Source organism: Solanum verrucosum, unplaced genomic scaffold (genome assembly GCF_900185275.1).
Source record: "Solanum verrucosum unplaced genomic scaffold, falcon-dt-bn FXZP01000036.1, whole genome shotgun sequence".
NCBI classification, from domain to species: domain Eukaryota; kingdom Viridiplantae; phylum Streptophyta; class Magnoliopsida; order Solanales; family Solanaceae; genus Solanum; species Solanum verrucosum.
Genome location: NW_026020253.1, coordinates 527,681 through 554,646, shown reverse-complemented (window position 1 = coordinate 554,646; position 26,966 = coordinate 527,681). Strand labels below are relative to the sequence as shown.

At 33.6% G+C, this 26,966-nt stretch overlaps 1 protein-coding gene across 1 annotated transcript; it reads right to left on the bottom strand.

Moving 5' to 3' along the window:
- Positions 1-10,020: 10,020 nt before the first annotated feature.
- Positions 10,021-23,492, bottom strand: LOC125833093 (homeobox-leucine zipper protein HDG8-like). Its single transcript, XM_049512239.1, has 10 exons — positions 23,389-23,492; positions 22,239-22,356; positions 20,253-20,444; positions 14,754-15,293; positions 14,064-14,156; positions 13,755-13,964; positions 12,814-12,997; positions 11,754-12,022; positions 11,037-11,126; positions 10,021-10,392 (listed from the first exon to the last, which is right to left on the bottom strand). The coding sequence occupies exons 1-10, from the start codon at positions 23,490-23,492 to the stop codon at positions 10,021-10,023; spliced, it is 2,172 nt and encodes a 723-aa protein (XP_049368196.1).
- Between the last annotated feature and the right edge of the window lie 3,474 nt (positions 23,493-26,966).

The following is a 26,966-nucleotide window of genomic DNA, read 5'->3' as shown; positions in this document are numbered from 1 at the left end:
TTCTATCCTCTAAGCTAAACCAACGGGCCTTTGGTGTTCAACTTTCACTTGTTGGCAATTTGGACACTTAGCAACAAACTCTGCAATGTCCTTCTTCATGTCATTCCACCAATAAACTTCTCTCAAGTCACGACACATTTTTGTAGAACCTGGATGAATGGAATATTTGGAGCTATGAGCTTCATCCATAACCCTCTCTTGGAGTTCATCTATCATAGGTACACACAATCTACCTTGAAATCTCAAAGCACCATCTCCCCCTTGTTCAAAAGCTAATACTCTTTGCTTTTGAACATTTTCCTTCAACTCAAGCAAAATGGGATCTTGGTCTTGTTTCTCTTTCACTTCTGACATTAGTGATGACTCGGCCCTGCTCGTCACTTCTATTCCCCCTTCAGTGGAGTCTATAAGGCTGACTCCCAGGCGTGCCAGTCTGTGCACATTTTTTGCTAATTCTCTCTTCTCTTCTTTAATATGGGTGGTGCTACCCATAGACAACCTGCTTAAAGAATCAGCAACAACATTAGCCTTACCTGGGTGATAAAGAATACTCAGGTCATAGTCCTTAAGTAATTCTAACCACCTCCTCTATCTGAGATTAAGCTCTTTCTGAGTAAGCACATATTGAAGGCTCTTATGATCAATGAATATGTCAACATGCACACCATACAAGTAATGACGCCATATCTTTAAAGCGAACACTACAACAGCCAACTATAAGTCATGGGTTGGGTAGTTCTTCTCATGAACTTTCAACTGTCTGGAGGCATAAGCTATAACTTTGCCATTCTGCATCAAGACACAACCCAAACCAACTCTAGATGCATCACAATACACCACAAAACCTTGAGTACCTTCTGGTAACATCAAAACTGGAGCTATAATCAACCTCTTTTTCAATTCCTGAAAGCTTTTCTCACAAGCTTCAGACCATTGAAACTTCACTGTCTTCTGAGTCAACTTTGTCAAAGGAGATGCAATAAACGAGAACCATTCAACAAACCTTCTATAATAGCCAGCTAATCCCAAGAAACTCCTAATTTCTGTTGGAGTTGTGGGTCTAGGCCAATTCTGCACTGCTTCAATTTTTCGAGTATCAACTTTAATTCCTTCACCGGACACAATGTGGCCTAGGAACACCACAGACTTAAGCCAAAACTCACATTTAGAGAACTTGGCATACAACTCCTTATCTTTCAAAGTCTGAAGGACTAGTCTGAGATGACTAGCATGATCTTCTTCATTCCTTGAATAGATTAGTATGTCATCAATGAAAATGATAACAAACACATCTAAAAAAGGTTTGAAGACTCTATTCATAAGGTCCATGAAAGCTGCCGGTGCATTGGTCAAACCAAAGGACATGACCAAAAACTCAAAATGACCATATCTGGCTCTGAATGCTATCTTTGGAATATCACATTCCCTTACTCTTAACTGGTGATAGCCTGACCTGAGGTCAATCTTCAAAAAACAAGTGGCACCATGTAGTTGATCGAAAAGATCATCAATCCTTGAAAGAGGGTACTTATTCTTGATGGTAACCCTATTCAACTGGCGGTAATCTATACACATCCTAAGGGAACCATCTTTCTTTCTCACAAACAAGACCGGAGCACCCCAAGGTGAGACACTCGGTCGAATGAAACCCTTTTCTAGGAGATCTTTTAACTGCTCTTTCAACTCTGTTGGTGCCATTCTATATGGCGGAATAGAGATAGGATGAGTATCTGGAATGAGATCTATGCCGAACTCTATTTCTCTCTCAGGAGGAATTTCGGGTAGATCATCAGGAAACACTTCTGGAAACTCTCCTACTATAGGAACTAACTGCAAATGAGGTATCTCAACACTAGAGTCAATAACTCGGACTAAGTGATAGATACAACCCTTTGAGACTAACTTTCTCGCCTTAAGGTATGAAATAAAACGACCCTTAGGCACTGCTGAACTGCTACTCCATTCTAGGACTAGCTCATTCGAAAACTGAAACTTGACTGCTCGAGTTCTAAAATCTATCGATGCATAACAAGCATGAAGCCAATCCATACCTAGAATGACATCGAAATCTACCATGTCTAACTCAACCAAATCAGCCATGGTGCTCTTGTGATTGATGGAAACATGACACTCGCAATAGACTTTTTCTGCTAGAATAGACTCCCCAACATGTGTAGAAACACAAAAGGGTTCACAAAGTCTTTCAGGAAGAACATCAAACTTATTTGCAACATAAGGAGGTACAAAAGATAAACTTGCTCCTGGGTGCATACACATCAAAAGTAAAGACTTTGATTATACCAGTGACAACATTCGGAGAGTTCTCTTGCTCGTGGCGACTGGTGATAGCAGAGAGGCGATTTGCTCCTCCACCGGTACTAGAAGTAGCTCCTCTAGGTGCCATCCTTTCTGGTGGGACAACTGAAGAAGATTGGGCCCTTACTGGCCAGATTTCCACTACCTTGCTTGTTCTTTGGGCACTCCTTCATGAAGTGACCCACTTGTCCACACTTAAAGCAACCCGTCTGGCCCTGACGACACTTTCTTAGATGGAATCTACCACACCTAGCACATGCAAGAACCTGGTTACTTCCTTGTGCCACACTATTCTGAGACTGTGCAGGTCCAGCTCTGAAATTCTGCGGACTCTGTCCAATGTACTCACTTTTATTTCTGGGTACAAGTGCACTAGCAGATGATGGAACAGGTTCCCTTTGCCTTTGTTGAAAGAAAGGACGGTTTGCATTACCTTTCTGCTGCCTGGACTCATTACCGGTCTTAGCTCTCTTATTTCTGAACTCTTCTTTGTCCCTCAGCTTTTCTTCCTCAACTTGCTGCACATACACCATCAACCTTGATATGTCTATGTCCCCGATAAGAATTGCAGCCCTACCTTTTTTACTCGACAATCAAGACAGTCCAGCAACAAACAAACTCATTCTACTCCTCATGTTTGTAACCATCTCCAGAGCATAACGGGAGAGTTGTGTGAAATTCAGACTGTACTCATTAACACTCAAAGACGCCTGCTTAAGTGTGAGGAACTCACGTACCTTGGCCTCTTTTAATTCTTGAGGAAAGAAACGCCCCAAGAAAGCTTCCTTAAAACAGGCCCAACTCGCAGGTGGTACATTCTCAACTCTGCCCCCTCTCCATTGGTCGAACCAAGTTCTAGCAACATCTTTCAATTGATACGCAACAAGTTCAACCCGCTCAGTATCTGCCACATGCATCACATCGAAAATCTTCTTCAACACCTCAATAAAATTCTCTGGATCCTCAGTAGTGCTTGAACCCATGAAACTCGGAGGATTCATCCCCAAGAACTCACGAATCCTAGTAGTGTCAGCTCCTTCCTGTCGAACTCCCCTTTGCTGACCAATCTGATTTGTTACAGCTTGACTCAGAATTCTAATTGCCTCTCTGAACTCGGCATTAGAAACCTCCCCTTATGGTTGCACTCCCGGGGTATAAGGTAACTTTTGCTCATCAACATAACGTCTAGGAAGACGCCTTCTGCCAACTCTTCCTAGAGGCATGACTATCTGAAACATGCGTAAGCACGGATTAGACAGAAACTTTTTAAAGATCAACTCTAACGCACGAGATGAGTGTGAAAGAAATGAGAAATCTTCCTAAATGTTGTAGCCTCCCAATTATAGATATAGCGCGCTTCACACCGATAACTAGGATTGTATAGACACGGCTTCATAGACTACCTAGGACTCTGGAACTTGCTCTGATACCAAGTTTGTCACGCCCCGAGCCTACACCCTAGACGTGGCCGGCACTCGAAGACCATTGCTGGCCCCCAAGCGAACCCTTGGCCTGGCTTTCTTAACTCAACGGAAACATAACTCGACAGCAACTCAATGCAATGCAAGGTTATAAAACAACCTAACTGATAAAACTCTGGCCAAAAAGGCAACTCGAGTCCCAAAATAGAATATTTACATATATACATAGATGAGAGACTCAAAACCAACTGACTGACTGTCTATGAAGCCTCTATAATACTGAGATGGATGTTGGGACAGACCCCACAACATCCTAATAAAACAAAAACTAAGAGAACAAAATAATCGAGTCCTCCGAAACGCAAAGAGGCTTACCACTGACTCTGAAGTACTCAACTAGATCAACGGCGAACCGGATGCTGGCCCTGGGTACCTGTGTTTGCATCATAATAAGATGCAGGCCAACTGGCATCAGTACATTGAATGTACGAGTATGCGAGCTGGAAAGCTAAACCACAACTTAAGCTTGGAAGGAGTACAAAGGAACTCTTACCTTGGCTCTGTTCAACTAATGAATAATTGAACTCAATATATAAAGCAATAAGACCCATGCAATATATAAAGCTTGTAAAATAATGTAAACAACTTAGTTCGTTAAGGATAAAATGATAACAAACTCAACTTTACTTATATAAAAGTAATATAACTTTAGTGGGAGATTCTTTAACCGACAATCACCACTATGAGCCCTAGTGGTGATACAACGTTTTATCTCACGTTTCCCAAGGACCATCCTATACCTTGCCGTGATATAGGAAGCTAACTTTACTAAGTGGATCCACTAGCTTAATCTTACGGATTCATCTAAAAAGTAAGACCCGTTAACTCCCATGTTGGCGCATGGTTCTTATGGAGAGTTGAGTTAATATGAACTCGTGTCTCCAATTCGGTGCTCAAGCGTACTCCCAAAAATACTTAGCCCATAAGTGTTTTAAACACATCTTTCTTTATTTGAGATAATTACTCAAAACTTTGCCCGAAGGCTCACTTGGAAACAATGTTCCTTTTTCTTAAAAACTAGCCCAAAGGCTCTTTTGGAATCATAGTTCCTTTCTTACTCAAATGTAAAAACATTTGGAAACTTCTTTGGGAATACATAGTTCCCTAATAACATTTGAGAAATGAACTCAACTTTAAACTCTTGACTTAACTTGAAACTCTTGACTCTTTACTCTTTACTTAACTTGAAACTCTTGACTCTTTACTCTTTACTTAACTTGAAACTTGAGCCTTAAAATGAAGTTAAAACATTCAATAAAGACTCTTGAACAACTTTAAAGACTTACATTGACTCACTTCTTTAACTTCTAACTCAACTCTTAACTTCACTTGACTTGGAAACTAACCCTCCTTGAATTGGAATCATGAATTCAAGGTGTTTGATCACGTGTTATGGACGAGTTCTTCACATTTAAACGTACCTTGGGGTGTTGGAAACAACTAGGGAACATAGGTACAATACCTAGGAACATGTATGAGAAAGTGGGGAAGGAATGGGAAGACTTGGCGCTCTTGGTGCTCTGAGAGGCGCGGAGCTCCAGACCTCAAACTTCAGAGGGGTCTGGTTGGGGCTCTGGTAAGGGCGGCGCCCCAAGGGCTGGACCTCAGAGTCCCTTTTGGGGTGCGCTGGCTGGCGCGACGCCCCAGCCCTTTTCCCCGAAAACTCAACTTTTCTCCTCCTTTTTTCCAACTCTAAACCTTCTAAACTTCAAAGCTTTATCCCCCAAACACTTAGTATCATCAAAACCCTTAACATACACTAGATTCAACTCAAAAACTCCACCGGAAACATACACCAAACCAACAAGAACTACAACACAACACAACTACAACTTCAACAATTCTAACCAACAACTTCAATCAAACATAATCAATCTTTTCTCGAAATTAAACAAGCTTGGCATGTGGGGGAACGAACCAACCCAACACTATGAACTCACATACCTTAATAGGGATCACCCCCGAAGAAAACCACGACGATCTTTACGAAGTTTGCTTCCTCTTCTCCTTTCTCTCCTTTTCTCTCAAGAACCCTAACTCTTACTCTTTTTAAAAAGGGAAAAACTGATCATAAATCAGTCTTACACCTTAATATATATCCAAAGACAAGGCTAGGGAAAAGACCAAAATACCCTTACAATTTCCGGACGGATTCTCTGCCAACTGCCCAACTTTCAAAGGGCATAACTCGCTCATACAAACTCAGAAATGAGCAAACTCGATGGCGTTAGAATGACCAATCCACGAACTTTGCAACCATAACTAGAACCACACCTAGATCATTCTGAGCTAGGAGTTATAACTGTTCAAAGTTGGCCAAAAATTCATTATTTTTCCATACTTAACCAAATTTTCCAGATTTTTAATTCTTTCCAAAAAGACTATTTCCAAGTTTTAAGCTTCTTCCTAGTCCCCAACTTGCAAGATGTCACATTATTTATGTGGTGCACAACACATCCATTAGCAAGACTCTACATAGACACGGCTTTGTAGACTCTCTAGGATAACCTAGCTCTGATATAACCTTTGTCATGCCTCAATTCCCATTAGGATGGACTAACACCCGATGCCCTAAAGGCCCCTAAGAACCAACATATAACCTCTTCTTATTGTGCATATAACTATGATAATTTTGAAGTTGTGACAAGTTCATATATCATGCAAAAATACTAACCAACACAAGTAGACCCAAAACTTATATACTAGACTTGGTTGTTGAGGCCACAAATTGTTAAGAGACAAGATGCAACTGAACTATATACATTAGTCTACAAAGCCTCTAAAAGATAGAAACCTTTAGTTTAGGGCATGACAAGGCCCCACCTTACCCTTAACTATCATACAGTAACAAATTAGGTGCCAAAGACATGGTAAGCCCCGAATCAACCTGGAGCCTCACCAATAACAGTTGAGTACATGTGCTCCTACTAAAGAGGTCTACTAGTTGGAGTACATGTGCCTGCAGCATGAAATGCAACGTCCCCCGTGAGGGCCTCAATATGAAAAAATGTACTTAATATATAATATAATAACATATGTAAAAGAAGGGCTCATATGAAATCAAGTATAAATATATAAGTTCAAAGATCATAAAAGAAGACCACATTTGTTTACTCTTATGGGATCATGCACGTTACATTCTTTTCTTTACTTTTCTGTACATCATAATTTTTGTAAGGCATGTGATACAAATGACCAACTGATTAGTGGTAGAAGAGGATGACCCATGCTCGGTATATTAACCCCTGGGATGTTGTCCTCATAACTAATGAAATTGGGATCGGCCCATGCTAGGCTTTCGCCCCTAAGCTACCACCCTTCTATACCAATTGAAATCGACCCATGCTTGGCATTTTTCCCTAGGTTGCCACTCATAAATATACATATTGTTTCACTTAGTTTCTTTAATCTTTAAGATTGTTGTTTTGGTGGTCATAATCATTTTTGAGATTTGGAACTATGGACTAGTAGTAGAAGACATGAGAATAATAACTTTAAGACAATGACATAAGGAGCTATGTAACATCAATGGAGTTCCTATGAGCTTAAATGACACAATTGACTTCAATTGACTAAGAGGAGAATTCACCAGACTTCTTGTTGCAAACTCCATTCCTATACTAGCAAATAGAAGGATAATAACACAATAGTGGAGTAATAAACATATAATGAAGTAATTCGACATACTAGAGAGAGGGGGGAAATATTATTAGCTATGTTGGTTCTTTAGGGCATCGGGTATCACTCCGTCTTAATGGAAATTGAGGCGTGAAAGTAAAGCCAGCACTTGGATTATTGTTACCTTGTGGTTGTTCCTCTCCACGAGAAGACATCATGCCATTTGCAGTACCATGCACATTTGCCACCACTCTTTTTCCTTTGATGTTTGAGCTTTGTTGCCTAAAGTTCTGACCATCATTGTAGTTCCTTGACTTGTAATTGTGATTGTTGTTGCCTTGAGTATACCTACATAATTTGTAAAACTTATCCCTTGTGTGTACTGTCCTCTTACAATAGTCATACACTATAGCATTTTTACTACTATTGTTGCCTGAATAGTAGTTTCCTTCTGAACTGTTACTGCTACCTGAATAATAGTTTGATCCTGAACTGCTACTACCACCTGTTTAGTTATTTCCTTGATAGTTTGTTCTGGAAGTCCTTCCTAAATGACCTTTGTTGTCAAGAACATTTGCATTCAAAGAGATTGAATATGTGGGTCTGAATTCTCTTTGTTTCTCTTCTTGAATCAACAAAGAGAAAATTTGTCCCATGGAAGGGAGTGGATTCATCATGAAAATTTTTCCCCTCACTATTGTGTATACTTCATTTAGTCCCATGAGGAACTGGATCAAACGTCTATCTTGTTTTGCCTTATGCATACCATCTTTGGCACCACACACACACAACTGCATTTATTTTTCACACTCAAAGTGTTCAATTTCTCCCACAACCTTCTCATCCTTGTATAGTAGACAGTGATATCCTACACTCCTTGTGTGAGGTCATTGATTATCTGGTATAATTTTTCCCCATTGGTTTGATTGTATCTATCTACTAATTCCTTCCAAAGTTCAACAGAATCATTCACATACTCCACACTGTCTGAGATCTCCTTAATCAGTGAATTCAAAATCTTAGATGTTACCATGTCATCACACCTTTTCCATTGGCGCAATTGAGGTGAATTTGCCTTTGGCTTCTCATAACTTCTAATCGATGAAGCCCAATTTGTTTTTCACCAATGAAGCTCGCATGAATCCTCTTCTCCAGGATCGATATCCTGCTCCATAAAATTGAACAGTAACAAGAATCATCCATGGGCTATCTGAGGGATGCACATATAGGGCACAACTAGTATCATTTCTAGAGGTGTTAGTTCCCTTTGAAGTGGATGTGTTATCGTCGACAGCCATGGACATACTCAATAAATTGATCGTGAATTATTTGACAAAAATAAATCTATGATCTAACCAAGATCTAGAGATGACCAGTATAGAAAAGGAAACTTGAGCTTCGATATAGAAAGCTCAAAAGTTCGTATTAGTCAAAATGGAGATTCAAGTAGCAATGTATTCAACAGAAGACGAAGAACAAATCGACTAACCTTACTCTAATACCATATAAAAGTTTACACAAATGGTGAGAACTCAATCATGGCTAATACCATGGAAGCCATAGCTGGGAGTTGAGAAAAAAAATTACACAGAAAAACTTTTGATGTGGTAGAATGAGAACTCACTCCTTTCATTGATCACCTATAGAGTACTTATATACATGTGTGAATTTAACAACTAGCATGAAGAAAGAGAAAAAAATATCTAATTAACTAATCAGTGTGCTAACTGACTATGACATCACTAACTAACTGAAAATTCCACCAACCAACTGAATGGCATAATTAGGCACACATTAATACACATTAATTATGATTGTTAATACAACCATATTCATTTACAAAATCAGGTAAATTTATCTTTTTTTCTCTTTATTACTTTCATATTCTCAACTTTTTGATGTACACAATTTCTTCCTTTATAAATTGGACATAAAATGTTAGTCCACTCGTCTTTTGTATTTTATCATCTTATAATTTTATATAATTTTTAATTTATCGATTATTCTTTCTTATTCTTATTAATAGATTGCTTTGTATAACTTTTTCAATTTGTATGCATATGATGATATTATATCTTACTGTTTTTAAGTTATCTGGAAATTGATATTACAAATGTTTTCTATACATGAGTTAGGCCTATATAAATTTTATACAGTACTAGAAGTCAAACGTGCAAGGCACGTTACCAAAACTAATATATATATATATATAAAAAACTCCATTAGATTTGTCTTGCAAAATCAGAAGCGCTTGAAATTGTTACATGACAAAGGACAAACATAATTACCAGAAAAGGTGTTTTAGGAAATTCAGGAGCTAAAGACAAATATCTACCTTTTTAAAAATATTTTTCAAAATCACACATTTCTAAGCGCTTTGATACTTTGGCCAAAGAGACTAAAACTTATATAATCAAACAAATAAATAGTTTCAAAATTTTGTCTATCAATATAAAAAATAATAGCAATAACATATCTCACGATCTTGAAATTTTCATATGTCATAAAAAAGGGAATACATCAATCTTCAAACATATTAATTTGTTTAAGTTTTAAAATCTCCAATAAAATAAAATAACAACATCAAATTAAACCATCATAATTTTTAATCAGAGTAACATAATGCTGCTTTGATTTTTAAAACTATAGAGCTCAAAAGGTTATGAATATAAGTCACTGCCTCCATTTGTTGGTGTTGAGAGATTAAATGATTATCGGCACAAATTAATTTTTGCAAAGCCACTGTCAAGATTGAACCATTTTGCACATTTCCATTATTGTTCCTATCTGAGCCGAGGCGACCATCATGACTTATCATGATACCTGAGGGCAAAATAGCAATGTCTTTTGCATCACTTCCATTGACAATTGAATTGTATGTTGATAAATCAATGGTTCCATAGATTAAAAAGGCTCCCATGTCATCGATGTTTGACTCTTGAAGAACTAACATGTTGTTCTCTATTGGCATATAAGGCTGCATACATTACAACAATTTAAGGAAAAATAGTGTAAGCACTAAGAAGAGCTAAGAATTTCTGAGGGACAATTTTTTACGCTAAACAACAAAAAATGCATCTCTAATTCCATCGAATAATGTATTTTCAAATAATGTTGTTAACTATAGCTAATTTTGTTAAATATAAGTGATGAATTTCATAATCAATTCTTGTCCCTTTTATAGTCATATGTATTTATTAGAATTAGTTCACCTAAAAAATAAAAAGAAAGAAAATCAAGTGTAATTATTAATCCAGAAAATATGACAAATGAAGACTTTCTATAATAGGCTAAGTTATGATAATGTGAAGAAGATTTTCAAATTGTAAGTGTATAAATTAAACGCATCAAAAGATGGTCTTGTTTTCCTGTGTTTAATTTACTACAACTCAAAAGTGAAATTGGACCCCAAAAAATGTCTTTTAATTTAATAACCATAGATTAAAACAATAAAGTGTGGGGGGAGGGGGGAGATACAAGTTAGAAATTTTGATATTTTTGCATGTGAATACAAATCATAAGTACATTTATTTTATTCTTCAGATATATTGAAATATCATTACCTAATAATTAAAAAAGAAAATAGTAAACTATAAATAAATAAATAAATTTGACAAATACCTGAATGATTGTAATATTATTTTCTAGAGAAGTTCCTGTTTGTACTTTATCTTTCTCAATAACATTATTTTCACCACACAAAACATCCCACTAATAAGAAAAAATGAAAACCAAAGATGATAAACAAACTCATTACTTGATCCTGAAAAATTAGTTCATAAGATCATGAGTATTGTAAGACCATATAATAAAATAAAATAAATCATGCACAATTAATGCTAACACTTGAACATGTATCTAACGAGTCCAATATTAAAATATCAATAGAATTGAGGACTTCATCTTAATGGTTTCAAAGATTCTTAATACTGAACTTATTCTAATTTTAAAAATAAGTTCCGATTATCATATTTATTGAATTTTTTGCAAGTTTCACATTAAAATCAACACAGGGATTGAAGAAGTTAATCCATAAGGGTACTTTTAGGGGTCGTTTGGTTAGAAATTAAATAAGTTATAAAGGGATGGATATTACAAAAATATTTTCTATAGGACGTTTGGTTCATTGCATTAAAATTGAATATACGGCTCAAAGATGCATACCGACAGACCTATGGTTAACAACAACATTTCACTATAACATTTAACTTTATTTGGAACGTAACCGATATTAATATTATGTTATATTAACATGTTCTCTATAACAAAATTTGTATTGAACAACTAAAAAAAATATCTGAACAAACCACGGTATTATTAAGAAGGTTTGATACATACCTGACATCTTGTATTGTCATCTTTGAGGAAATTAAAAATAGTTTCAAATGAAAGGGGAAGCCATAGAGAAGTAGCAGCACTGGCAATGAAGCCTTGTGGTTCGGTAATTTCTATATTTTTTCTTATAGAAACCCTATCTCCATTATTCAATTGTGATGAAGTTGGAAAATCTAATTTATCTGTCATGTTTAGGATTTCACAAAAACACTTCACCATCCTTTGAGACAGATTCATCAAATTTTTCACCTCTTTTGGAATATCATAAACCACTGAAAAAAAAAATTAATATGGACTTATCAATTAGGGCGTGCTTAATTAGTGTGACAGAAGTCAATTTTTAGAGAATAATTTATTTTGAAAAAAAAGAGTATTTTGAAACATTTAATGAAGATTGATCCTTGATAATAATATTAGCAAGCCAGATAGGTGTTTTGATGATATTTTCGAGTGTTAAAAGATGACAGTAATGTTCTAGTATTGTTTAAGTGTTGATATAACGTAAAAAATTTAGATAATTATGAATAAAAATGACTTCTCCAAAAAAAAATGTGAAAAGACATCATTTTTCCCATTTCTTTGGTAGAAAAATATTTTCTCTAGAAATGACTGATATTTTTAAAACAAAAATCATTATACCAAAGATATCCTTAAAAAAACAAAACTTTAAGGACATGTTTCGAGTTAAAAATTGAGATAATTACAAAGAAAAATATCTTTTACCCAAAAATAAAAGAGATGATCAATTTTCAAACCCTTTAGTTGGAAAACATTTTCTCTAATCAAACATAAAAAATAAAAAAAAAATAAAAACTTATTTTTCTTTTAAAAAAATTCTTTCACACCAAACACACTTTTGAAGAAAAAGAAAACTTTTAAAAACAAAGGCAATATTTCAAATAAACAAAGAAAAAGAGATGGATTTGAGCTCCATCAAGATTTTGTCTTTTTAATTCAAGCCGCTTTGAGGTGACAATATTTTTTTTACATAGATCCTTATCTTACCTTAATATATTAAAATTTGAAATCATAAATATATAAAGAAGGAGATATAAAATCGAACCTCCTTTGAGATCATGCTTAGTAGGACATGTTGCACCCATTGCAAAATTATATCTTTCAGACATCCTTTGAAGTGTAACAATCCATCTTTCAGCTCCATATGTTTGATGACCACACAACATGTCTTTAAAGATACCATTAAAGTGAATTTTTTCATCTACTTGAACATGTTCAATCCACGTAACCTACAAGGAAAAAAAATCACGAAAGCAAAATTAGTTGGATCATTGGAAATGTTTTTGATTGGAACATATGTTGAAAATTCATATATTTAATAGTGTATGTTATAAGGTGAAAATTGTTTAAGACAGTAAAAGGAGAAAACTAGTCATCTGCTTTTGCTTAGATTTAAATATCTAGGACTTGAACAATATAATATGGGTCGGGGTCCAACACTGTTAAATTAAGAATACTCATAGGTCTGACGACTCTCATAGCATATGTTAAAAAATATAGTTATTGAAAATAATGCAATAAATACAACTTATAATATTGTTCGCGGGAATGTGCAACGTTATTCATGTGACAAAAAGATCATTTTCTGTCCCAATAATGAGGACACTTTAATCAGTCCCTAAGGCACGTCCAAAGACAAATATTTGAAGCGTGAACAACATAATATAAAGATTTAAAATTTGATAAATCGAGAATCAATATAGGTTTGATTATAATTATATCATATGAAGAAAAATAGACATCATGATACAAGCATCGGTACATGTAAACTTTTACTTATGTAACATATTTTTTTGAAAATAAGCTACATGTAAATAGTGATATATCTTCCAACGGTTCGAGTTGTGAAAACAATCTCTCGTGAAAATGCAGGGTAAAGTTGTGTGCCCCTGTGGTATTGCCCTTCCCTGAACCCGGTATGGAAGGAGGTCAATACATTAAGCTACCTCTTTAAATAAAAAATATAGAGAGAGAAATTATTCTTACCATACTTCCTCTATTGCCCATATCTTGGATTGCACAACCAGAAGGAAACTTCCAAGCATAAGAAGGTACATGAGTTTGAATCTCTTTGAATAAATCATATGAAACATCCAACATTATCCATGTTGTTTGATCAAGTTTTCTACAACAGCGTATGATGAAAAATTCTCTAGCTTCCACTGAAGGAGATAAAATATGCAATTGTTCATACATCTGTTTTCAAGAACCAAAAAACAATTAGATTATTTTAAAAAGCAATTTTAATATTTATTTGAATTTAGGGGGAAAAATTGAAAATAATTAATAATTTACCAATTGTATAGAGCCTTCAATATTCCCAGGATTAAAAACATCAATATTCCTAGCTTTTCTGACTATAGTGGGGAACATGTTCATCCATTTAATCTGGATATACAAAATCAATCATTTTAAGTATATAATTAATGATTAAACAATAATAGTTACACCTCAAAATAATTTCAAGTAATTAGAGTTTCTATTCAAATGCTCATTGGCCATGTCTATCGCTCCATTTAAACTCTTCATAATCAAAATATTGTATGGGAGAAAAAATAAAATGGCCTACTGAAAAATAACTATAAATTTAAAGTCGTTGAAAAAAATTCAAAATTTTCAAAACTAGTCGACTTTGAATCCATGACGTAAGTGTGCTACATTTCAAAAAGTCATAACACTAACTTGGATTCCTCACTTTGTCATGTTTGAAATCCATGACATTGGCATGGTGTCTTGCCACATCAAAAGCGACCAATTTTCAATAAATTCTTAAACATTGTCTACTTTTCAAAAATCTATCAAAAAAGTGGCTAGCACACACAGTTTTAACTCAGCTAAATATATGAGACGGAGCTATATATATAACAAAGAAAACCTAAGACTCTATTACTAACATGTTCTAAAGTGGTATGTGCCTAAGCCCAAACTATACAATATCACTCGTAAATTAAATTGTTGTAGCATGAAACCGTTCAAAAAACTTACCGGGTCAAGAAAAATTGGGATCAACTCAATTGCAGTCATTGGCACAACTCCAAAATGCTTTGATGATTCAATTCGAGTAGTGGATGATTTATAAGGCCGATATGAATTTGGAAATTTTCTATCATAACTCTCACGATGTATACAACACCTCTCATTACCTGATGATTTTACCCAGACTGGATCATTCACATCCAAAAGTACAAGCATTTCTTTCACAGCAGCATCAACAATATCAAAAAGTGATTTTTCCCTATTATCGTGATGAATACCATAATTTTCTTGTGGTAATGAGGACATAATTGGGATGTTATTGTTATTTATTAATTGTGCTCGAACATTATTGTCTTCATTATAATTCTTTTCTTGATCATCAAAATGAGGATAATATCCAATGGGAGATCCACATATAATTTGGCTCAACAAGCAATCATTAGAGGAATCTGGTAGAGATCCAAGAGTAGAACTCAATGGTGCCAAATTTGAATCCATCCCAAAAGATATTCCACGAGAACTTGAGATGATTCTTGATATTCTTAAGTGCTGCAAAATAAAAAAAATTGTTAAGTTACCTACTATAATCGGTAATTATTTATTACAAACATGTCTTTGACAATGCAAAAAGATACAGTAAATAATTGCTAACAATATAAGTATATAATTCTTTTAATTCAATTAATTTACTGTGAAATGACGGTCGTCTCTCTTGTGTAGGGCAGGTGCGACTCATACAAAGAGGGAATTTAATGAGGGAAACAAGTAAATGAGAAAAGGTACAAGAAATAGGAGGAAGCAGTTACATGACGCCAAGAAAAAGATAAAAAGCAAAGATGTTATCAATGAAAGAGGAACAACAAAAATGTGGCTATTAATGTCCAAGGAAAGCTAAGGATAAAGATGCCCAAGGAGGGAAAAAAAAAGAATAAAGTTACCAATAATATTGATGGAAAACAAAACAGGAAGAGCATGAACATGAAGAGAATCAGGGTAGTACTCAGAAAAAGAAAGAACATGTCACAAGTCCAAAGTCTAATATTGACAAAAATGAAGAAGAAAAAAGAGAAGCTATTTCATCATGAATAGAAAAATGAAACATACCATTTTCTTTTTGCAAGAATCCTATTAGTAAGCCAAGGAAATGAGAAACATTATAAAAAATACCCAGTATGCATCTAAAACATTCCAAATAAGAATGACCAGACACAGAAAAATATGGACAATACTTAAAAGGCATCCAACAAACAAGAAGTTATCACAAGAACAAGGACTAGATTACTATTAAAACCAGAAACAATAATCTATTATAAATCTAACCATTCGACCCATACCAATAAGTAAACTAGTAAAAAAAAAAATCTCAGTGACAAACCTGCCCCTAGCATGATCTATTATAAATTTGTTACTACAGACAGGATAAACCAGCCGACTCGCAATAACAAGTCAACTGAACTTGATCCTCAAAGGGGAAACCCTAGTTCTGGCATTTGACTATTATTATTATAAAAAATTGGTCATAAATATTACATATTCAAATTTCTTTTGTAGATTCTCCTCCAAACCTAGTGTTGATTATAATGATGACTGTTTAAATTGTGCAGGTAAATACAAAACGGAACATCAAAGAAAATTAATCAAAAAAAAAGAAAAAGGAAGCAAACACCTGAAAAGCCAAACAAGGTATGTTGTGAAATCCATCAAGTACCAAAAAATATTAAATGAGACATCATGAAAGGAAGCAATTTTGTCAACCAATCATGTACCAAGAAGAACTCAATGAGACATTTATTAAGGAACCAATCAAATCTCGGTAACTAAGGAAGCAATTAAGGGATGCAATTTGGCTCTCTCTCTCTTGGAAAGAATAAACATTGAGGCAGAAGATTCACATATAATCATTTTAGCTAGAAAGTCAATCATGACTTCACTTTATTAATGGGAATAAGATCACTCGCTCATTTTTCAAGGAATTAAATCTCTTTGGTTTCCTTCTCTTCAATAACTCCAATGGCTTCTTCCACTATTATAAAAAAAAAAGGCCACGGTAAGGAGAAGAAAGATATACAAATAGTCTAAACATTGTCATGTTCTTTGATCTTATTCTTAAACACGCATTGTATTTCATTGAGAATCTAGATTTTACAAGCAAGAATATGACTGAATTCTGGGCCATCTATTGTGGCCTTAGCCCTTACGTTTGATGGATTATGGTTACGAATTGCAATAAAAAAAGAGAGGAGAGAAAAATATTATTTGCAAGGCTATTGTATCAAAAGATTCTGATTGAGTATAGTCGTAGGAAATACACTCCAACTCTGTACAAGAACAAATTCAAAGAACAAGAAGATTACATCATTGCAGTCTTGACTAGAATCTATTTTGGATCAATAAAAATATTTGGTGTCAAATTTACATTTCCCATTTCTATTCTTGCATGTGTGTTGACATGTTTTGCATATATCATAAGTAAACTACGGGAAACAGTCGGTCGACAAAAAAAAAGGAAGAATAAGGACAATTCACCCCCACACCCTCTTGCATTTTTAATAGTTATCAGAGCAAGATTCACAACTTATTTCCTAACAAGAAGTGAGAAAAGATCATGTAAAACTAAGTTACTACTGAAGCATTATTTCAAAAAGGAACTTGATAAATAATACCTCGTTGCTTCAATGAGAAACATTTCTCTCGTTGGAAAGTAAAAATGGAGACATTCATAAAATCTTAGGATGTGAGAGTCTGGAGAGTTATTAAGCTTGGAGACAACCCTAGCTATATATTCCTCATTCCAATAAGTCAACTAGTAAGAAATCTTTTATTGACAAATCTTCCCCTAGTATGATCTATTATAATTGTGTCACTGTTGATGGGATAAATTAGTTGACTTTCAATACCAAGTCAACTAAGCTTGAGCCCCCAAATGACAGTCCTAGTTCTAGAAAGTCGACTTATATATCAGTCACTGAATAACCCTTTTCTCAGTCTTTCTATTACGCATTATGAAAAATCTAGTCATAAACAGTACAAATTCAAATTTCATTTTTCTTATTTTCCGAGATGGGTGTGGAGACTCAAGCCTATTTCTACTTGTTTCAAATCTATCCCCAAAGACTCAAGTCAACATGGGTACCTAACAAAAAGTAATTATTCTTTATTATAGGAACACCACAAGAAGTCAGAAGGAAAATGATATTTTCTTAATTAGTGCATGTTCGAATCATATGACAGGCAACAAAAACCTATTTAAATTTATTGAAGGAGGAAACATACGATTAGGAGACTACTCTAAAGGAATTGTAATTGGTATAAGGTAATTTTACTTTCAATGAATATTGCAATATTACTTATGTGTATCTTGTGAATAGATTAAAATACAATATTCTGAACAAATCAACTATATGACGCGAAGCTTGAAGTAAGATTCAAAAAACCATGATGTGTTATTGAAGGCAACATCGAAAAAACTCTACTACCTAGAATTAGAGACAAAAATGTGTATGTCCTAGACTCCATTAAAAGTATCAGGAAATCCTTGGATTTTGGCATAAGAAATTTGGTCATTCATACATGTGTATTATTGAACAACAAGCTATACATGATCCGGTACTTGGACTGCCCAAGCAAGATCATACCAAGTACCATATCTGTCATCCATGTCCAAAGGGTAAGAAAACTAGAAATTCTTTTATTTCAAAAGATATTGTGTGTACTTCTAAGACCTTGAAGCTACTTCATATGGACGTTTTCAGTCCCACTCAAACTACAAGCATCGATGAAAAAATATGCGCATTTATCATTGTTGATTATTTTTGTTGATTTATTTGGGTTATATTTATTGTTCATAAAGACGATACTTTGAAAAAATTAGAATTCTTCTATGATAAAGTACAGAGAGACTTGGATACTACACTACTTCTATATGAAGTGAATATGTAGGAGAATTTGAAAATAACACATTTGAAAAGTTCTGTAATGAGCAAGGCTACTCTCACAATTTTATCATTTCCAAGATCTCCTCATCAAAAAGGAGTCGCAGAGAGAAAGAACAAAACTGTTATGACTCAACCCATCATGAGAGGCACCAACACTAGCCTGGAATGATAGAACCAGCTATCTACTAACATGCCATCAACTAAACAACAAAAAGGGAGTAGTTTTCAACACTTAAAACTAATATCATAAATAAAAATCATTATCACCAAACCTTGGGGAAGTAACACCCTAGAAATTACAAGTCGTGTATCAAAACATCTGCATTGTCTAGGATGTGGGATGCAACCCCAAAACAACTAGAGTCTAAGTTTGGAAAATGGACTAGACAGAACAGAGGAATTTATAGTATCTTGGAAGAAGTTGCTCACGTTTGGATTCAACAAGTGTTAGAATCACAATTGAGGTTGCGAAGAAGCCGCCGAAATTTGCCATGTACTCAAAAAGAGAAAGAGCAAGTGAACTATCAGTACACAAAATTCAAAGTGTACTTAGTAGGATCATCGGCCAACTCCAGTGATATAAAATATGAATGGGTGACAAAATCATAGAAAAATAGATAACATAGGCAATAAACACGATCAACATATTACAACAAAGCCAACCCAGTTCACTCATGAAACCCACACACAAACAATCAAGGATCTTGATTACTTAGACTACTTTCTGGGTGTCGAAGTTAAAAAAGTGTCAGATGGTCTTATTCTCTTTCAATCCAAATACAATCTTGACACCTTGTCTGAATTGGATATGCAAGATCGTAAAGGAGCCTTGACACCAATGTGCTCCAGTAAACTACCTCGGGAAACTGATGGTTCTCCACCTGCTAATGCTACACTCTACAGGCGCACCCTTGGTAAGTTACAATATTTATCATTCACACGGCCTAATATTTCTTACGATGTCAATAAACGGTCATAGTTTATGCATGAACCTACTGATGAACACTGGAAGGTGGTTAAAAGGATAACAATATCTTAATGTCATATCAACTTCAAGTCTTCGAATTCTTCGCAACTCAGACTACAAACTTCTTATGTACGCTGATGCTGATTGGGCCAGAGACCCGAATGCTAGAAAAAAAAAAATCAACACCGTTTTAAAGTGTTACTGTTGTGCAAAGGGCCACCTTGAAAATAATCTTCATGTTCTTGTAGATGGGATATTTTGAGAGCTCTATGGTATTCAACATCATTGTATGTCTCTGGCTAATGTATCTAGTGCCTAGTTTAACACCAAGTTTAAGAATAATTCCCATAGAATATTATTGAACATCACACCTTAGGTAATATGTTGGGATTTATGAAAAGGTAATGATTCTTGAAAATTTGGTGATAAGAGGAAGGTTGTGAATCAACAAGTGCAACAAAATATTTTATGATATGATGGAAAGTCTTAGACCAATACCAAAAAGATTATCTGTAGAATGCTTGGACAACAATTTAGCAGAAGCATTAGCAGCTCAACATAAGTTCAACAAATGTTAATTAAACAGCAAAAATATTAAAGGTTTACCTCCTCTCTCATCCTTTGACTTTCCATTTTCAAATTTTCTAAATTACGCATTCTTTGTTCTTCTCCAATGGATGGACCATCACATTGTGGGCACATGTTATTTTTCTTCTTCTCTTTCATTGCCATAATCTCACAACGGAAAAATTCATTTTCTTTGCGAAGAGTATGGTTGTCTGATTTCTCATCTTTTGCCTGAGGAAATATATATTTAACAAAAATTAATCTCACACACACACACATATATATATATGAAGTCAAAAAAAAATCAGAATCATGAGCTAATTAGCTGTATAAAGAGATTGAAATTAATAGTTCCTGGGATAATATCATTTTTCATTCCTAAAATTTAGAAACATTTTGATTTTGGTCCTTTTGATATTTGAAAAATCCATTTAGATTTAAATTTAATCGAAATGTGTGTTTCTAATTCTTGTATGTAAAGTTGTATGCCATAAGAACTACTTTTCAAAACTATATTATCATTAAATATGGAATAACAATACAAGCTTAATATAACACATAGTTAATTAAGTGATGGGGAGATCAATAATTATAATAAATTTGGGAATATTTACAATAAGAATAAAAAATGTACATTTCAATTAATCGAAGGTATATGTACTTAATAATAATTAAAGGACCAAAACTACTATTATTTCCTTTTTAAAATGTGTAAAAATTATTAATCTTTTCCTCCATCATTGCTTAAAAGTTAAAATTTTCGCTCTCATTTTGAACAACGTATATTTTGTTCCTCATATGCAATATATATTTTGATGGATTATTTCTACATGAGTGAAAAAAAGTAGCCATAAAAATATTATCTATCCAACACACTCAAATTTTGAAAGATTTGGCTAGGCATATTTTCATGGGGGATCAATTGGGGTGCAACTAAAGGTAGCATGTTTAAAAGTTGGCCGATAAAAATCAAGTGAAATCCCACAAAGTGGGATCTGGAGAAGGTAGAAAATATGCAGACCTTACTATTATCTCTTCAGGTAGAGATACTGATTCATACGAGAACTTGATAAAAAATAAGTTTTATTAAAAAATATTTGAGATGTTAAATGCAGCCATAAAGAAGAAAAAATATAGTTTATACGATAATTACAAAAATAACAAGAAAATAAACTAAAAAATGGAGTTTTTGGTTAAAGTTGGAAAATTGGGTAGTGGTCCATTTTAAGCGCAACTCATGCCAAATAATCTACAGCCTTCTCATTTGTTTATTCAGCTCATTTTTACTAGTCTCAAACTAGGTCAACCTACCCATTTAATATTTTAAGATTTCTTTCATCCATCAACGAAACTTAAAAAAAAATAGTTTCTAGTTGTAAAACATATTTTTCTTTAACTAAATTCTCAAACTCTAATTGAAATACAACATGATGACCATTTTGTAATTTTCTTGATAAGTTTCGGAAAATGTTAAAGACTTCATCCATTTCGAACAATTTAACATGATTCTACCATTTAATGAGTTGCAGCTCAATTGAATTGGAGGCTGAATGATAAATATTTGAACTTCTTTAATCAAATTCATATATTTCTGAGGCAAATGACTTATTTCAAATCTATTGATAAATTCAATAAGACAAATAAATAATTGATTTAGGAAAATAAAAATAAAATTAGTCAATAATAGAATTGTTGTATAAAGAGGAAAACAAAATTAAAAAGGTGAAAAAGTAAATGGACTGATAAATAGTATAGTAAGAAATTGTTGTATTTAATTACACATCCAAAAAAATTAACAAAATTTAGAGAAGCAATTTTGGGGCCTAACCTAAGCCATTCAATAGTCTTGCCATGGAGCCGTCTCTACTTTTAACTAGTCATTTTTTCTAGTTTTTTTTTTTTGCATTAATTAATGAAAAATACATAATAATTCTTCATTGGGAGTAAATGATAATAATAATAATAAAAAGAAATCAATTAAGTATAATTATATTTATAGTAAAAGGACAAATCAATTAAAATTACCTTTGTTTGAGCCCTTTTGTTCTGAAACCAAATCATGATCTGTTTAGGGTCAAGCCCTACTTTCCTACCCAATTGGTTTTGCTGGTCCTCACTTGGACGTTGACATTTCTTGAAAAATCTTCATTTAAATATTCACAAGAGAAATACATTATTAGCCTAATTTTTTTCAAAAAAATAAAGCTAAAAATGAAAAGATTAATAAAAACCTTGTATACATCCTAAAAGATATGGTTAATTGGTAAGTAATTTTCTATTATTAATTAGGGTCTCTGGTTCTAGTGGTAGAATTAAAGTTGTCCTTGGTAGAGAAGATTTTACCACCAAAATGAACCTAATTCTCAATGTGAATTTGGATTAGCCACGCCCTAAAGAGGGTATCACATACTCATCAAGCTATTGAGGAATGATAAGTACTCATTTATCTTTATTAAGAGGCCTCGTATTTGCTTTTTGAAACTTGAGTCATCATCTTTGGTTGGGAGCATTTTAACCCCTCCCCCGTCCCCCACCCCCTCCCCCCAAATGAGACTTTTTGACACAAATATGACTTAATTGGGTCCTAAAGTGGGACTTTTCAATTCAAATATAGATTAGTTGGACCGTAAAGTAGAATTTTCTATGCAAATCTGAATTAGTGGGGCTCCAAATTAAGACTTTTCGATGCAAATCTAAATTAGTTGAGCCCAAAAATGATATCATATCCACCAGAAAGTGTGTTTTATTGTGTGCAAAAAACATAAAAACATTAAAATTTAACAAATTCATCTCTTTATGGTAAACTTTTTAATGAATAATCAAGAATAACCCAACCCATTTCTGTATATACACAGTAGATCAATCATCCAAAAAAAAAAACTATGTTTGAATCATTTTAGCAATTCAGTCAAAACAATTTAATAGCAAATTTGATCTTTTACTAAATATGAATGAGATTATTAAAGAAAACAAAGGAAACTATAAAATCAATATAAATTAATGCATAAAAACTGTAGAAAATAAATTATCATATCGGTAATGAATTTTTATTTAATCACTCATGTCTCTTAGGAAAATAACATCATATCTTTAAGCAAACGAAACTAAAAAAAAATTGAACATACATGGAGGTTCAATTTTCTATTTGTCGTTTTGTAAATGAAATTGCTCTTACTCTTCAAGTTGTTGAGTTTTCTCCACGTTATACTTGTGGCAATGCCTTTGACTTTTTGGGGAGGTTGATGATTCTTCAACTTGTTTTTTCCCAGAATCTGTCATTTTTCTTTGCTAATTTTTTGTTCAATAACAAAAAAGAACACAAAAAAAAAAACAAGTCTTAATATGTTTAGTTTATTATTTACCAAATCAATTTATATAAGAAACAACTAAAATAGAACAAAGAAAAAAGAGATATATAAAAGAGATTTTTACACACCTTTCGATTGCTGAGCAGAGATAGAGAAATGTTATATGATCAATAGTAAGTGATCTCTTTATATAGTAGAAAATAAGTTGACTTTGTGATAGATACATTAAATATGATCACAATAAATTAAAGGGGAAATTATTCAGAATCTAAAATGTGAAAACAAGATAAAAATTGTGATTTATTACGTTTGTCTTTTACAAATATTTGTTTTGGGATAAGTTGTTGGAAAATTGAGATTTCCAACATTAGTAAGATTTGCTATTTATATATTGTCTACGCAAATTACATCATAGGTTAAATATCATAAATGGAAATAGTATTATGACATTTTGAGCCATAGGTTAAATTCCATAAATAGATATATAATTATGACTTTTTGAGTCATGGTTAAATTTTAGAAATTAATATATAATTATGACTTTTTTCCATCAATGTCATATAGTTATGTTTTTAATAGAAGAATCACAATTGTTTTTATCCTACTATGATGTGCTAAAATATGACAATTTTTCTAATTATGTTAAGACTTCCTTTTAAGTAACTTAAAATTCTGAATTCTTTAATTAGTGAGCTTTCCGTTAAAGCAAGGACAATAAGACCTCAGTTGTTTCCATTAAGATTAAGACGTTCGAATCTGAATACACATCTGAATATTAAGATGTGTATTAAGATCTAGATATATAAATCTGAATACACATATGAACATTAAGATGTTGTCTCTGAATCTGAACATTAAATTATTAGGACTGTTTGTTTTCAATATCTGAATATGCATATGAAATTAAATTCTATATCAATAAATTATTATAAAAACCCATTTTAGTAAAATGGATTTTCTTTTTTTATATAAAATAATATTTTGAATATATTTATTGTAACAAGGTAATAGATTTATCTTTTAAGAATTTAACATTAAGTCACATCATTAATATGGCTATTCTTTGCACTCAAAAACTTTGAGAATCTAATATAATGCAATGTAAAATAGTTTATATAGAGTAGTAATATATTGTTTATGAAAATATTTTATTTTATAATAGACATTTGTTATTGTTATCAATCAAATAATTAATAGTTTCTTATATTCTGGAACCATGCTAAATATTTTGCCATGGGAGTGCTTATCAATTCAAATATATTGATTAATTTATGAAAGTAAAAGGCGTATATTAAGTTAATAAGAATAAAGAAAATTATAACGATAAACATGTAATTAACATTAATTAAATAAGAAAACAACGTGACTTTTATGACTTGTTGTGATGTAGTTGAATTAAGATAGGAGTCTTATTTTTGAGTATGAATGGTGTTAAGACTGTGTTACAGATCTAATTCATTCAGATCTATTCAGACCCATTAAGAGGCTTATAAGCAAATAAAACAAACAAACTTAATGAACTGAGTCTGAATAGTTAAGATTCAGTCCTAAAAACTAACACACTTAATGAGGTGAATCTAAATGATTAAGATTCAGACCCTCATTAAGTGCAAACAAATGAGACCTAAGTTCCACTTCATGCCTAAGCCTCCACACACTAAGATCATTTTCCATAAGCAAAGCAACTAAAATAGATTATATGGTCCAAAATAAGGGCATACAAATTATTAAATAAGTTATTTTCATCATATGTGGGTGCTTCTTATATTACCAATTTATTTTTTAAAAAAAAAACAAATCCAAACCAAATAAAAATTTATTTATTTAATCATTTTTGTTTGATTTTCGATTTGAATTTATTTTTAACCAAATCATGAACCCACCTAGGTGGAGGTATCTTTGTATGTAAATGTAAAAATTATTAGTTATGTACATGTGAGGATCATATTTTAAATGTTGGGTTGTTAGCTGATTTGTGGATATTGGACAATTCTGTTTTACAAAGGAAACTAGCTCCGCGAATACTTTTACAAAATGTTGGGAGGTAGTCAAATTTTAGGCCATGATGTGATGATCCCACCATGTCACCATGTCATCATGTCACATAAGCACCATGTAAGTGTCACCATGTAAGTTGCCTATGTATATGGCTTACATAAGAGAGAGACTTGTCCTTGTGGGTGATTCTAGAGAAATGTGGGAATTTTTCATAGTAGAACCTAAAATATCATAGAATTTACATGGAAGGTCCTTGGAAGATTTTAGGCATGTAGAGAGTTCTAGAAAAAGGACTACCTTGTAAATATGTAGGGACTTTTATAGTAACTATTATTTACATTTTAGCCCCTTAGTGAGTATTATAAATAGAGGGACATCCATTTGTAAATTCATCGTGCAAAAATCAAAGTGCTCTACAATGCAATCTTTCCTAACAATATTCTTGTGTTCTTTCTTCCATTCTCTTAGCGATTCCTTGAGTTTTAGGTTGACTTGACATATAAAGATCGTGAGCAAGTGGTGCAAGATCGTGAGTAAGTTGTTAAGTGTCACTTGTGTGCTTACTAAATGACTAAGGACAGACAACGTGGTATCAGAACAAGGTTACAACCAAGGAAACGGAAAACGATGGAGGAATCAATATTACTAACACTCAAGCCAACCACCTAGGATGCTGCCAACAAGAAGGGCTATGGAAAAAAGAGGAATGCCGCCAACAAGAACCAAGAGGTACTGCTCGAGGTTTAGCCAAATGAAGGCCTTAAATCCCAAGAACCTTCTACCACTAAGGCAAGCGAGGATGATGTGAATGTCCTTCCCAAGGATGTCTCGCTTGGTAGAGAGTGGGTCACAAAGGTTAATGAAAGGATAGACGCCATCAAGATATTTGGCAAACACTTTGGGAAAGGAGAAGGCACTCTAGGTATTCTTAAGGGTCATACTCTTGAAGACATTGAAAAAGCATTAGAAGTGACTTGGATAGATGTACGCTAACTGAGATAGAGATGAGGTAGACCATCGCTACCTTAGATACTACGCTCATGGAAGAGTTGAGAACTATCGATGCCATGAAGGCAAAGATTGAGGAACTAAAAGAGCAAGTCAATGTTGGTGTGACTAAGACTGCCAAAAATGTTGTCGTAACAAGGGAGGCTAAGACTGAGGCTCTCAAGCCACCACTATTCAAAGGAGTTTGTGATGCATTAGAAGTAGAGAAATTTATTTAGCATTTGGAGAACTATTTACATGGAAATGTAAGGGATGATAATGCCAAGATCAACACTGTAGTGTTGTACTTGTTAGAGAATTCAATTCTATGGTGGAGACATAAATTAACTGATGTTGAGAGAGGTTTCTGCACTATTAACACATAAGATCAGTTCAAGGCCGAGTTCGAGCGATCGTTATTCCTAAATAATGTCTTGTACGATGCAAGATGTAAAATTTG